Below are 12,835 nucleotides of genomic sequence, written 5' to 3' on the forward strand. Positions count from 1 at the left end.
TGTAACAAATGTGCATAGTCAAGCAAAGCAAATTCCTACATTGGGCATGTCCAAAATTTTATGACTTATTTTACATCTTGAATCCATCAGATCTATTTCAAGAAGTGGAAATCATGTTTCATCTTTGATCCTCTGGAATCATGGTTTGTTACTGTATTGATCAATTTTCTCTGAGAGATTTTTTTGGTTCTAACTCCACTATTTTTGGATTTTCTAGCATCTCTACAAACAAGCTTGGGAAGCAGATAAGACCAAAGTTCACATTATGCCTGATCACCCTCAGATTATTTTGGCAAAAGCAAATGCAATTAACATGAGTGATGTAAGTATATGTGTCCCTGCCATGGTTTCCATGTCTTTGCCATTAAAATTCATTCTTTCATTCATTAGATAAGCAAATATTTATTGAGGACCTAATATATGCATGGCACTATGCTCAAGTAATACTATGAGGATATAAAACTTTAAAGAAAGACAATTCAACTCACAGTACAGACTTTTGTGTCTAATGAAAATAATGGTGGCATTCCAGTCAAGAAATCTAAGGCCCTATCCTTTCTCATCCTGTGTTCAAACTCTCTCTGTAATTTAGAAACAGGATTGTTGCTGGGATGGAACCTAGATATTCAGAAGTCTAAAATGATGAAGGAGTGGCAGCATTACAGTTTGCTACAGTAGCAATCTGTGGCTTTATTTCCTTCAAGACTAAGAAGGAACACTGGCAGCAGGAGAGGGATGTGAGAGAAGTGGAGGTATAAGCCTGAACTTTTATTTCTTTTAAGTTTGTGGAGACTCACCTGTGTGAAATTCTCAGATGGGGAAAGAAGGCAGAACCATTATTAGAGCCTAGGATGAGGAAATACCATACTATATGTTATACTAGTTATAGTAGTGGGTGTTGTATTTTTCTTTTCTTTGCATAACTGGAATTGGTATATAATTTTTCTCTCCCAAAAAACTTTTTCTTGCTTCAGATTCCTCCTACAGGGTTGAAGAATCATTGATGTTCTTAGAATTCCATGTATTTAAAAGAACTAATTAAAACATTATGAGTTTGGTTTGAGGTATCTCTGAAAATATGGATCTTGCTCTTTCTGCTCTTTAATTTTTACTTTGATCTGTGACATCAATATAGTAAGTGGAGAGAATTAGCTTGGCAGAAGATTTCCAGTCCAACCACTAATACTCCTTTTGTACCCTTGTGTTTCTCTTTACAGAAAATATACAAACTTTCCTTAGAAGAAGCAAGGAAGAAGGGATATGATCTCAGAAGTGATGCAATTCCTATCACTGCTGCCAAAGCTTCTAGAGACATTGCTAGTGATGTAAGTCTGAATGGAAATGATCACCTGGGCTTTTATTTCCCATGCAAGCACACTTCATCAAGGATGACATCTAGAAACATTAAAGAGACAATGTGCCTGCCAACAAAAGAATTAGATTGGTCATGAGCCCATCTTGTCAGTGGATACACCAAAGTTCTCTCTTGCAATCTTTCTATGACCGTCTATAAATTGGTGTAATAATACTAGTCACTAAATGAACCTCATTGCATATTTGAAGAACCTTGTTGTATTCTATGAGTCCTATAAAGGCAATTTCATAGTGCTATGATGTCCCACTCCTCAAGAACAGATTTTTTACCCTTCATTCAGTTGTACTGAGTGATCAAGAGTTTTCAGAACGAGTTGGACAAACTCCACTGTTCTTTTATGCATCGGAGTCATTATGTACACTAGGAAGAACTCTGGACTTGGAGTCAGAGGACCTAAGTTTGAATCATCATATTATCTCTACAAACCTCAGTTTTCCTATCTGTAAAATATGTGTGTATGGAAGTGGTGGGACTGGACTAGATGATAGCAAACCTAAATCCATAATCCTGTGAATTAGCACTGTTTAATATCCTTTTTTTGCCTTGATTTTTACTCAAGGAGAAGTTCTTTGACATACGTCTTCTTATTTTATTCACAGTATAAATACAAATATAATTATGAAAAAGAAAAGGGGAAGATGGTTGGTTTCCGTAATCTTCAAGATGACCCCAAACTAGTCCACTACATGCAAGTGGCTAAAATGCAATCTGAACGGGAATACAAGAAAAACTATGAGAACACCAAGACCAGCTACCACACGCCTGCCGACATGCTCAGTGTCATAGCAGCCAGGGATGCCCAGGCCAACATAAGCAACACTGACTACAAGCACCTGATTCACAAGTATATCCTCCCTCCTGATGCAATGAATATTGAATTGTCCAGGAATATGAATCGCATTCAAAGTGACGTAAGGCTGTGTTTCCTTTTGGGTTGTTGATTGTTGGTCTCAAGATGTGAAAAGAGATTGCATTTTTCTTTTCCAGCAGACAAATGCTCCCTACAAACAGTGGGTAAGGTAAAGTAGAATTTGCTTCTTCTTTTTATAGAATGAATATAAACAGGACTACAATGAATGGTACAAAGGCCTTGGCTGGAGTCCAGCTGGTTCTCTGGAAGTGGAGAAGGCCAAGAAAGCTACTGAATATGCAAGTGATAGGAAATACCGTCAGCACCCTAGCAACTTTCAGTTCAAGAAACTAAGCGACTCTATGGACATGGTGCTTGCAAAACAGAATGCGCACACCATGAATAAGGTAAAATACATGTCATTCATTCTGAATGAGCTTCCTGCCCCCCAGACTGGTGTTGAAAGGAAGGGATATTTGGCAGGGCTCTAGCTCTTCATTTGGAGCCTTTAATGTCATTCTCCCATTTCTGAACAATTGAAAATCACTCCAGAATACTTTTGCCTCTTCTTTTCTTCTCCTCCTATCTTCTGTTTTCTTCTGTCTTATATCACTTTTCCTTTTTTCCTTTAAAAATTTCCTGTCTTTTTATTCTCCCTGACAAAACACCAAAGTGTGGGCTGGGTTGGCATAAGGTTGGAAGGGAAAGGGAGATATCGTTAGGGAATACAAGGCAGGGAAGCCTGATTAGTGGTCAATCATTATAATATCCTTTCACCCTTCATCTACTCTTGCCCTCATTGAAATTTCAAAGTATCTCTGATTACTATCAAATTATTTGAAATTCTGTATACATTTGGGCTGTGCTTTTTTTTCTTTATTTCTCTGTTTTATTTGCTTCTCTTTCACATTTTTTAGGGCATTTATCTAATTATATTCGAAGAATTGCCTGAGAAATCTCAATTCTATTTTGGGTTGTTCCTGAGTACATTTTTAATAACTGCTTATTCATTTTCTATAATAGTATTGACTCAACACATTAATAAAAAAACTCTACTCAAGCAGAAATAATATGTATAATCACAGAATATCAGAGTTGAAGGGACTTCAGAATTCATCTGATAAAATACCTGAGCAGAAATTCCCTCAAATGGTAGGTTGGAATCCAAGCTTCCATCTGAAGACCCCTAATGATGGGGAGCTCGTTAATTTCAGCATCAGGTCATTCCACTTATGGACACATCTAATTGTTGGGAAGTTGTTCCTTACCAGCCAAAATCTACCTTTCCTCAAACTCTACCTATTACTCCTAGTCTTAACCTTTGGAACCATGCAAGACAAATTCACTCACTCTTCTATTTAATATTCATTCCACTATTTAAAAACAACTATGATATGTCCTTTCCTTCTACCCACAAGTCTTCTCCTCTGCAGGCTAAATATTCCCAAATCCTTCAACCAATCTTCCTATGGCATGGTTTGGAATCCCCTTATCATTTTGGTCACCCTACTTGGAATGAGTTCTGGCTTATAAATCTCCTCAAAATGAAATGCAAAGAATAAATATAAATAAATTGCAAAGAATAAATACTGAATAGAGTAAAATTGTCTAACAGCTGAATATCATACTGAATAGTTTGTTGCTATTAGGCAGCCTAAGATTAAAATAGGCTTTTGGCCTGCTATGTCCCATCATTGAGTTTACAATCCACTTAAAAACTCAACATCTTTTTAAATATGGTTTTCCCCATCTTATACTTAGGCAATTAATTTTTTAAAAATACGTAGGACTTTATTTTCATTTCTATTAAATTTTATTTTATTTTCTTTAGCTCCTCATTCTAGACTGTTACAATTTTTGAGATCTCAGTTCTGTCATCCAACTGCCTGCCTCAACTTTGTATCATCCACAAATTAAATGAGACATACTTTCCATAACTTCCTCTAAACCATTTACTCAAATATTGGATAAAACAGAACAAAATATGGAGCTTTTTTGTACTGAAATATAGACTTCTTTCCAGGTTAACACCAATTTATTAATCATTACTCTTTGGGTCAGGTCATTCAATCTGTTCTCAAACCACCAAATGTTGCTATAATCTAGCTCCTATCTTTTCATGTTATCTATAAGGATACCATGAAATCCTTTGTTAAGCCCTTGCTAAAATCTGAATATATAATATCCAGGATATCACTCCTAGTATATTTCCAGTAATCTTGTCCAATAAGGCAATGAGCTTGGCTTGTTCTAAGATAATGGGTTTATAGAGTGATAGGTTTAGAACTAGAAGAGACCTTAGAAGTCATCAAATCCAATTTCCTTATTTTATAGATGAGTAAATTGAGGCCCAAAGAGGTTAAATGACTTGCTTAAGGTAACAGAATTTGTAAGTATCTGATGTGGGATTTGAACCCTAATTCCAAATCCAGTGTCTTGCCTAATGTCAAGTAATTGACATTATCTTCCTCTCCTCCTCCTGCTCCCTCTTTCCCTCTTGCTCCCTTCCCTCACTTCCTCACTCCTCCCTTGCTCATTCTCAATGAACTGATGCTGGTTTATACAGCTCATCATCACCTCCCTAAGCTTTCACAAACTATCCTTTATAAAAGCACTCTAAAACTTTGTCAGGAATAAAAGATAAACTTTCTAAGTTATCATATAAAAAATCCATATTCTTCTTTTTGAAAACTGGGACAGTACTTGCCCGTCTTCAGTTTTGTGCTGTTTTTCTTTCTTTTTTTTTTAATATGATTTCTCAAAGATTAGTGACACTGGATTGTCAATCATATCCACATAGTTTTTCAGTATCCTGGAATGTAGTTCGTCTGGACTAGGTCATTTGAATGTGTTGAAGGTGTCTATCATCTTATCATCTCCTTACTTAGCTGAGATTTCATTTCCTGTTATCCATTTTGTTCTAGACTTCCTAGTCTGAATACACAGGTTGAGAAATACAAGCCAAATTGACATTTCCTTTACTTCTGGAATTTTTTTTTAAAAGAGTACATTTCTTCCCCACCCTATATGATTATTCTAATGATTTACCTGTTCTCTTTCTCCTTAGTATTTGTATACTGTTGATTGGAACAAAGACAAGACTCAGATTCATGTTATGCCAGATACGCCAGATATTCTACAGGCCAAGCAGAACCAGACGATGTATAGTCAGGTAAAGATATTTAAAGTGGCTTGATGTTAAGTATGAAAACTTCTTTTTAGGCTTGGTCAAAAATATTGATTAATTTAATAGAGAACATACTTTAGAAACATAGAAGGAAAAGAAGTAGAGTACTCAACAAGTTCAATCCAACTATTGCTACACGCTCAGATACATCTCCCATAAATGAATCTGACTACTCTCAAAAAAGGAAATTTTTGCTGTCAATTAATCATGTGTGCCACTTGGTTGTGTCACACCCTAACCTCTGTGTCCAAAGCTTGGACTGAGAAAATGCTTAGCAAAAGGAGGAAAAGTACCTTAAATTATTCTTTTTCTCCCCACTCCAATAATGGACACAATCGAAGATGATGAGCTGCTTCAGTGCTGTCAGGGATTCTAATTTCACACTTGGCTATTTCCAGTCCTAAAACCCCAATGGCAATAATGAAATATTTTGGCATACTCACCAATGACCCAGTCAGTACAACTACAATGAATCAATCAACAAATATTTGCCTCCTATGTTCCAAGAATTGTTCCAGGTGGGATAAATGAACAACACACACACACACACACACACACAAAATCCAAGAGTCACTGTCTTCAAGGAGTTTGCATTCTATTTGGGAAGACAACAAGTACGTGCATAAGCATGTATAATTGCAGATTGAAAAGGTGTCCTGTGACTATAATATGCCTTTGAAGCTCAGGTAGGACTGGATGACATAATTGGAAATAAAATAAAAATTCATCTTGTCTGACTGTTGAGATAATAAAAAAGGCTTTTAAGAAATGCCAAGGTTGTCTTTTATCTTATGTCTCCAACTTGTAAAAGATGCTGGAATGCGGCCATGCCCTCTTCAATTATTGTTTTCATTTTAAAGATCTCTAAAAATTAAGGAAAATAACAAAAATCCCTTTCATTTTAGAAACTGTATAAACTTGGATGGGAAGAAGCATTAAAGAAAGGTTATGACCTCCGACCTGATGCAATTTCAGTACAGTTGGCCAAAGCCTCAAGAGACATTGCCAGTGATGTAAGTAACATATCAAGTGCTGTTATGTCACTTCTGTCTGACATTGTGGTTGGTTTTTATATGAACAGTTGCTATTAACAATGATCATTTAAAATACATTAAGGAGGACTATTTTTCAAATCTAGAATTCAGCTTTTTAAAATGCTTTGTTTCTGACACCCAACATATTAGCTATTCTTTTAGGTTTGTGGCATCTGTATATTTGATATGCATTTCTTGTATATCTTTATTTATTTGAGTGATTGATAAAAAATGTTGAATAAGAAACCATATTTTGCAAACTAAAAATTGAATACAGTCTAATAAAAAATCCATTTGCAAACATTTATGAAAAGCATGCTTTTCTTTAATGAAACTGGTACTGAAAACCAAAAATTTTAGAGCAGGTATTCTTAATCTTTTTTGTCATGCCCTTTGGAGTCTAGTGAAGTCTATGTACCTCTTCTCAAAATAATGATTTAAATGCATAAAAAAGTTAAAATGAAATATTATTGTTAACATGTTTAAAAAAAAGTTCACAGACTCTAAGTTAAGAACTCTTGTCCTAGAGGTATGTTAATTTTCCCATATATCAGTAAATGGAGACCTTCACAATGATAATGATCCAATAAACTCTCTTCAGGAAGTTATGGATCCACATAAATGTGCTGTAATCTGGTATGCACTCCTCTGTCTTTTCATTGAGTATGCTGTGAGAGACATTGTGACACCTACTTGAAATCTAGATAAACTCTTTTTTTGACTTTCTAATATATCTCTCTGGCTCTAGTTAGGTTTTGCTATGTCAGAAAAATATATACTCCTGACTATCTCCATAATCTCCCTTGATCATCTGTCTGTTCCATTTATCTTACTAAACATCCACAGATAAGACTTATGTGGCTTACTAACAGCGTAGAGAGATTTCCACCTATTTAAATGTTGAAGAAGAGAGCATCATTCAAACAGGTGTAGACTTACGAGATTTGATTTCAGTTGCCTTGTCTTTCTGTTAATTTTTTTTAAAATTGTGTTCCTTGTGATTTTCAGTACAAGTACAAGGAAGGCTACCGCAAACAACAAGGCCACCATATTGGATTCCGTAACATTCAAGATGACCCCAAACTGGTACTATCCATGAATGTGGCCAAAATGCAGAGTGAAAGGGAATACAAGAAGGACTTTGAGAAATGGAAGACCAAGTTCAGCAGTCCAGTGGACATGTTGGGAGTAGTTTTGGCCAAGAGATGTCAGACTTTAGTCAGTGATATTGACTACAAGCATCCCCTACACCAATGGACATGTCTGCCAGATCAGACAGCCATTATTCAAGCTAAAAGAGTATATGAGCTACAGAGTGATGTAAGTTTCATTTGATTAAAATATTTTAAAATGTTATTGTTATGAAGTTATTAGATAAAACATTGTATTTTGAAGGATTAGTTATTTTGTAATAGAGAAAGCAAAACAACAAAAACAAAAACAACCAAACTCCAACAGCAACTTCAGTTAACTATTGGTGATGTTTGCTTTATGATGCATGCAAAAGTTAAGTTAAATATTCTAAATGAAAAAAAAATTATCTTGTTGGATCTGATTTGTCCTCCCACAGAACATGTACAAGTCTGATCTCCAGTGGCTCAAAGGGATAGGATGGAGCCCACTGGGTTCTTTGGAGGCTGAAAAGAACAAGAAGGCTTCAGAAATCATCAGTGAAAAGAAATATCGGCAACCAGCAGATAAAAACAAATTCACCAGTCTTCCTGATGCCATGGACATGGTCTTGGCAAAGACAAATGCCAAAAACAGGAGTGATGTGAGTTGCTATTAGGAGATGAATTATAATCAGAGAGATTGATGTTTTATACTTGAATGTTTTACTGATGTTCTCACCTTCCCATGCCAAATCAAGTAATAAATGGGTTGAACATGGCATGGTTTTTTTTTTCCTTACTCAAGACAAATGCATTTTCTACAATGAGAAAAAAAGTGAATATCTCAACTTTTCCTTGAAGATTGACTATAATAAAACCCTAGATTAAATTCTGAGGAACTGAATGATATGCTGAGACATTTAATGTGCTTTAGCATGGGTAGTGGGAGAAATGTGAGGGAGCTGAGGTAATTATAACTGTAAATTCTTACAGTTGGCTTATATGCGTATGATTTAGTAAAATAGAGACAAATTTTGTCTCAGAGTCAGATTTCTCAGAACTTACAGCTTCCATTCCCAACTCCAACCTAGTTGCTGACTTTTCTGACCTTTACATAGTAAGGTAGCAGTATAGATTCTATCCTATGCGGGGGCGGGGATCCCTTATTTCTTTTAAACGTCTGAACCAGAAGTCTAATCTTGTAACCAGAGGAGGCTGAATGACAACACCATGAATCTATAGCTGGCAGAAAAGGTTAAAGTAGGAGTTTAAAGGATTCTAGGAATAGAAAGGATCTGATTCATCTAGAGGGAGGTCATCTAGACCTGATTTTACACATGAGAAAACTGAGAGACAGGGACTTGATGTGTAAACTTTTTCTACCAATGCAGATTCAGCAATAATGATGTGACTTAACAGTTTTAAGTAGCTGTCTGGGATACTATGAGGTTAAACGACTTGCCTCTGGTCACATAGCTAGTTAATGGAGGAGCTAGGACTAGAATCCAAATATCCTGACTCTGAATCTTAAATTCTTTCTGCCTTTACCACAGTGTGGGGGTAATTTACTAGGTTATTAAGTCCAGGGCTATGAAATATATTGGTTATTTTTTTAAATGACCAAAGTTAGCTACTATTCAACTCAATCTATTTTAAATACATATATTAACATATATTAAACCTATATAGCAAGCATAGTAGTGATAACACAGTATAGTAGTTAGAAGACTGGCCTGAAATTAGGAAGACTTGTTCTGTGGCCCTGACACATACTAGTTGTGTGGCCTCAGGCAAGACATTTGATCTCAGTTTCTTCATCTGTGAAATGGGGGCAATAATAGCACTTTCTTCATGAGGGTTGTTGTAAGGGTCAAATAAAATAATATATGTAGGTTATATAACCCAACCCACTGATTTACAGATGGAGTTCATAGAGGTTAAATGCCTTGCCTGGTGTCACACAGTATCTGAGGTAGAACTTGAACCTGGGTCCCCTGATCCTGAGTCCAGTACTCTTATTGTCCTGTGTTAACTATAGTTTAAAATTCAAAAATAACGTCTCTTTTCTGCTAAAGCATATCTCTCAATAATGCCTAGTTCAAGTGTATTAGGTTGCCTTGGCAAATTAATATAGTTACCTAATATTCTGTCATTTCTTATTGGAAAAACTGTTATTCATCATTCTAGAGGCTCTATCGAGAAGCTTGGGACAAAGACAAGACACAGATCCACATAATGCCTGATACACCTGACATCATGTTGGCAAAAGCAAATTTGATCAATACAAGTGATGTAAGTTCAGTTTGGGAAATATACTTTACAAGAGTTCATTGAAGTTGCTTCCAGGCTAGTTGATACCAAGTTATTTTTAATATCTAAATTATTTTAATTAATAAAATGCTTCTAAATTTGATTCCCCATATTAAGACTTTTGGCTTTCTAGTTTCTAGGTAGTATTAGACATCTGTAAATGATATGCATGAAGGCAAGTTTAAATAGAATTCCAGTGTCATTTCCCCAAATCCATAATTATAAATGTCCATTTCTTAGGATGATTTCTGTGATATAAATTCTAAAGTAAAATAGACCAACAAACTTTGGGCACATATAATATCTCAGGAAAGTCCAAATAAATATTTTGTTTGTAATATATGACTACCATAGAAATTCCAAACCAATAATTCCTTCTTATGCTTTGATAGGACCAGCATGCATTTAAAATAATAATCTGATACATCAGTGATATGAGAATTTGGTACTAAGCTGGAGCTCACAATTTTCTTCTGCATACTTTAAAGCAACAACAATAACAAAACCTAACTCTTCAAAAATGATAAAGGACCCTTTCCTTTTATAAGCAGTCACCTATTTTTGGTTGAGCTTATGTGACCAGATTCTTCATCTGCAATTCTTGTTTTAGTTTTTTTTTTATTTTTATCCAATTCCTCTTGATTCCTGACAAATACCTCTTATAAAATACTGAAATGAATAAAGAAAATTATACTTCATTGATACAGATTATGGCTGACCAGAGTGTCTTTCATTTTAAAAGAAGAATGTTAAAAATGGAATTTATTTATTTCCAATTTCATTTGAGTACCCTGTCTCATCCACATTATTTTCTTGGAAACTGGAAATATTTAGCACTTTGGCCCCACCAGATTGTAAATGATTTTTCAGGAGAGAATTTGTTAAAAATAGTTTTGTTCCTCTCTCGATAGAAACTCTACCGATTAGGCTATGAGGAGTTGAAGAAGAAAGGGTATGACCTTCCTGTTGATGCCATACCAATCAAAGCAGCCAAGGCATCCAGAGAAATTGCAAGTGAAGTAAGTTCCCATTTTTGCTTTGTACCAACTTGATTATCCTTTGACATTTCAATTGAATTGTTCAAATTATTTCTGAGCTTAAAGCAAATCTCTTAAAAAGTAACCCATTAAAACAGAGGCCTAGATAGTTCTGGAATGTTATATGAAAGGAGAATATGTCATGCCAAGTGTTTAACACATGCACAATTGCATATTTGAATTTGATTCACATTTGAAATTTGAGTTCAGATTTGGATCTTCTGTAATAATGTGAAATCAGTAAATTCACAAGCTTTCTGAATAAACTATTGGAGATAATATTAACTGTAATTTATGTAATTATATAACTGTAATATTAACTGTATTATCTGTAATCTGTCACAGATGGTGGTGGTAATTTTGACTTGCTTTCCCCCTTGCTTCTCCCCAGTACAAGTACAAGGAAGGCTATCGTAAGCAGCTTGGCCACCATATTGGAGCTCGTGACATAAAGGATGATCCCAAGATGATGTGGTCTATGCACGTAGCCAAGGTCCAGAGTGATAGAGAGTACAAGAAGGACTTTGAGAAGTGGAAGACCAAGTTCAGCAGTCCAGTGGACATGTTGGGGGTTGTATTGGCCAAGAAATGCCAGATCCTGGTCAGTGACATAGATTACAAACACCCCCTGCACCAATGGATGTGCCTGCCTGACCAAAATGATGTTGTCCATGCCAGGAAGGCATATGATCTTCAGAGCGATGTAAGTTTAAGGCTATTGATCGATCAGTAGCAAAGCATTTCTCTTTATTTTTTATCTTCCATGGCTGTTATCTCACTGTAAGGTAGGGCTAGTCCTTGAGAGTTTAGCTCAATGCCCCCAGTTTTCATAGAATTATGGCATTTGGAACTGGAAAGGACCTTAGAGATAACTTGGTTCAAACCTGTCATGTTATAGATATGGAAACGGAGGCCCTAAGAAGTTAAATAACTCACCCTAGATCACACAGGTAACAAACAACAAAGCTGTATTAAAAGCCAGGTCCTATAATTCCAAATTAATATTCCTTCACCTACACCTCAACCACCTCTCTTCACAAGCTGAAATTCTTGGATTCATTATCCATGCAATAAACATTCAGAATAAACTTCACTTGGCAATTTAGAAAAATGCATAAAAATTAAAGATGGTTTTGGTGTGTGTTTTTTGAGTAATATTTCTAATCTGTTGTTTCATTTTGTAAGATTGTGATTTTAAAGGCTATGACTTATTCTATAGATTCTCCAAGTAAAGTCTGTATAAGAATGAAAACATAAGCAAATAAAAAAAATTATCCCTCCCAAAATTGACATGGCTTTTATATTAACTGGCTATTAATCTAAAATTTCAGAATCTATATAAGTCAGATCTCCAGTGGCTAAGAGGTATCGGCTGGTGCCCTAGTGGTTCCCTTGAGGATGAAAAGAATAAAAGAGCAACTACAATTTTGAGTGACCACATCTATCGTCAGCACCCAGAAAAATTCCAATTTTCTAGTCTTATGGACTCCATGCCTATGGTTTTGGCAAAGAACAATGCTATAACAATGAACCATGTAAGTCTTCTTATTTGGGGGAGGAGGATAGTTTTATTTTGTTTAATTTCTAGAAATTTCAACATACTTCTCCCTTGTCATACAGACAAAGGGGCTCTTACACTTTTTTTCGTGACCCTTCAGTGCTTCTTAACCTGTGGGTTGCGACTCCATTTGGGTCACGACCCAATAAAATCCATTTAATGAAAATCCTATTTCCATTTATTTTAATGAGGAAAATTATGGAGTATTCCTAGACTCCCCCAAAGTCTACTGATTTTTGCTTATAAATGCCCCAATGACAAATAGCTAAACAGGTGTTTGTTGCTGTTCAGTCCTTTTCGTCATGTCCAACTCGGTTTTCTTGGCAAAGATACTGGAGTGGTTTGCCATTTCCTTCTCCAGCTCATTTTACA

General features: G+C 35.6%; 1 protein-coding gene across 1 annotated transcript in view; it reads left to right on the forward strand.

Annotated features, from left to right (window-relative positions):
- Nucleotides 1-12,835, forward strand: part of NEB (nebulin) — a 216,264-nt gene that overhangs the window by 75,145 nt on the left and 128,284 nt on the right. Inside the window, 12 exon segments of the mRNA XM_027877594.1 lie at nt 218-322; nt 1,218-1,325; nt 1,975-2,286; nt 2,426-2,632; nt 5,293-5,397; nt 6,318-6,425; nt 7,455-7,766; nt 8,017-8,220; nt 9,746-9,850; nt 10,780-10,887; nt 11,297-11,608; nt 12,237-12,440. Of these exon segments, the coding sequence (XP_027733395.1) occupies nt 218-322; nt 1,218-1,325; nt 1,975-2,286; nt 2,426-2,632; nt 5,293-5,397; nt 6,318-6,425; nt 7,455-7,766; nt 8,017-8,220; nt 9,746-9,850; nt 10,780-10,887; nt 11,297-11,608; nt 12,237-12,440 (2,190 nt within the window).

This window comes from Vombatus ursinus, unplaced genomic scaffold (genome assembly GCF_900497805.2).
Source record: "Vombatus ursinus unplaced genomic scaffold, bare-nosed wombat genome assembly UNPS02014813.1, whole genome shotgun sequence".
Taxonomy (NCBI): Eukaryota; Metazoa; Chordata; class Mammalia; order Diprotodontia; family Vombatidae; genus Vombatus; species Vombatus ursinus.